Here is a 1,671-nt window from a genome sequence, read left to right as displayed (position 1 = left end):
TTGTCCTCATTTAAATAATTTAAATATATTCTACTATTTTCATTTTTTGGTTTTTCATGTATATATAAAACTTCAACAGTTACAGTATTGCATACAATTGGATATTCAAATATTTTCCATGTAGCATCAGTTGGTCCAACACATCTTACTTTTTGATATGCTGATACCTCATCTTTATTATTATCATTATATAACATTTCAACATTAACCTTGTTTGTTTCACCATCTTTAACAAAATATTTGAATAAATAACCGACTGCCAATACTTGATTAACAATTTCAACATTGATATGAGCATCAAAATATTTTAATAATATTGGATTGTATGGAACGACATAACTATTGTCAATTTTTCTTTTATCTAATAGAATAATATTTTCACTTCTATTATCTTTTCTTTTATAATGTACTTTACCATTTACTTTATCTATATATGTCTCTTTGACAAATTTTTTTGGAAAATTTTTTGAACATTTATTTTTTGACAAATTCCAACATGCAGAATTTTCTTTCATCTTTTCACAATTTTGATGGAGCATATTCTTTACAACAATACCATATAAAACTTTGTCATTTTTAGGATCTGGTAATTCTGCACAAATTATTTTGTCAATTGTTGAAGTGCTTTTTTCAAAATTTTTTATACGAAGAAGTATATGTGCATGAGGAAGGCCTCTTTTTTGCACTTCAACGGAGTAGAATAAATATTCTTCTTCTCCAAAAAGACCATGCCGTAACATTGTTATTAATTCCATAAGTTATAATGAAAATACTCTAACAACAATGTCTGGTCTATCAGTTGCTTTGAATCCTTTTGGTAATGAATTTATTATTTCTGGCCATTTTGGATTACACGTAAATGTTATAAATAAATGTGGCTTTCCAAAATGTCTTTGTACAGCTAAGGCATTCTGTTCTTTAAATTTATACCATTTTGACCTACCTGTTAAAGATTTTAAAATTCGAGAAGATGTCTTTTCTTCAGAACCAGGATTAAATACATCTTCTATATTTATATTTTCTTCACTTTCTTCAATAACCAACATCAATTACATTGTCCCTTACATTGCCAAATTCTTTTTGTAGTTCATATCTATTTTTATTTAATTTTCTTGCATATTCTGTAATATAATTTTCTATTCTTACGTAATAGTTAATTATATATTGTTGAAGTAATCTTGAGGATTTTAATAAAATAGTATCATCATTTCTTGTATATAAATTATACCTAATAAATTCCCGGCGACTGGGATATGTTAGTAAATTATTTTTTCTTTTAGTTGCATCATATGTTTTCTTTCCCTTTGGAAATAATACTGAATATGTTAGTACATCTATGAGAGGATGATTTTTATCAATTGTTCTTAATTTTTCTTTAGATGTATTATCATTAGAACTATTTGGTGAATATAATAGTAGAATATCTATTTTTAGTACATTGCCGTCTGCTGAATCATATATGAAAGTAATTTCATCAGGATCTAATGGAACAGCCTCATTTCTGTTGTCATTAGATCCTGGTCTAACGATTCAAAATTGAAAATCTTTCTTTTCAAATTCTTTATCCTTTTCATGTTGTTTAAAAAAGTCTATAAATCGTCTATATTCCTTTGCTATAGGCTGCTTTAGCATAAAATTTCGTATATGGTTTTTAATAATATTTAATTCATT

The 1,671-nt window shown here is 26.1% G+C and overlaps 2 protein-coding genes across 2 annotated transcripts; both read right to left on the bottom strand.

Moving 5' to 3' along the window:
* On the bottom strand, window positions 1-755 carry SRAE_0000082000 (Hypothetical protein; the record flags this gene model as incomplete). Its single annotated transcript, XM_024646772.1, has 1 exon — window positions 1-755. A coding segment is annotated over one exon (755 nt), but the record flags the coding sequence as incomplete, so codon positions are not given.
* Window positions 756-758: 3 nt separating this feature from the next.
* SRAE_0000081900 (Helitron helicase-like domain-containing protein) lies at window positions 759-1,046 on the bottom strand (the record flags this gene model as incomplete). The annotated part of the gene is made up of 1 exon (XM_024646771.1): window positions 759-1,046. One exon carries the CDS (start codon window positions 1,044-1,046, stop codon window positions 759-761), a length of 288 nt encoding a protein of 95 aa, XP_024500916.1.
* Between the last annotated feature and the right edge of the window lie 625 nt (window positions 1,047-1,671).

Source organism: Strongyloides ratti, scaffold srae_scaffold0000090, assembly GCF_001040885.1.
Source record: "Strongyloides ratti genome assembly S_ratti_ED321, scaffold srae_scaffold0000090".
NCBI lineage: Eukaryota > Metazoa > Nematoda > Chromadorea > Rhabditida > Strongyloididae > Strongyloides > Strongyloides ratti.
This window is presented reverse-complemented; position numbering and strand designations above follow the sequence as displayed.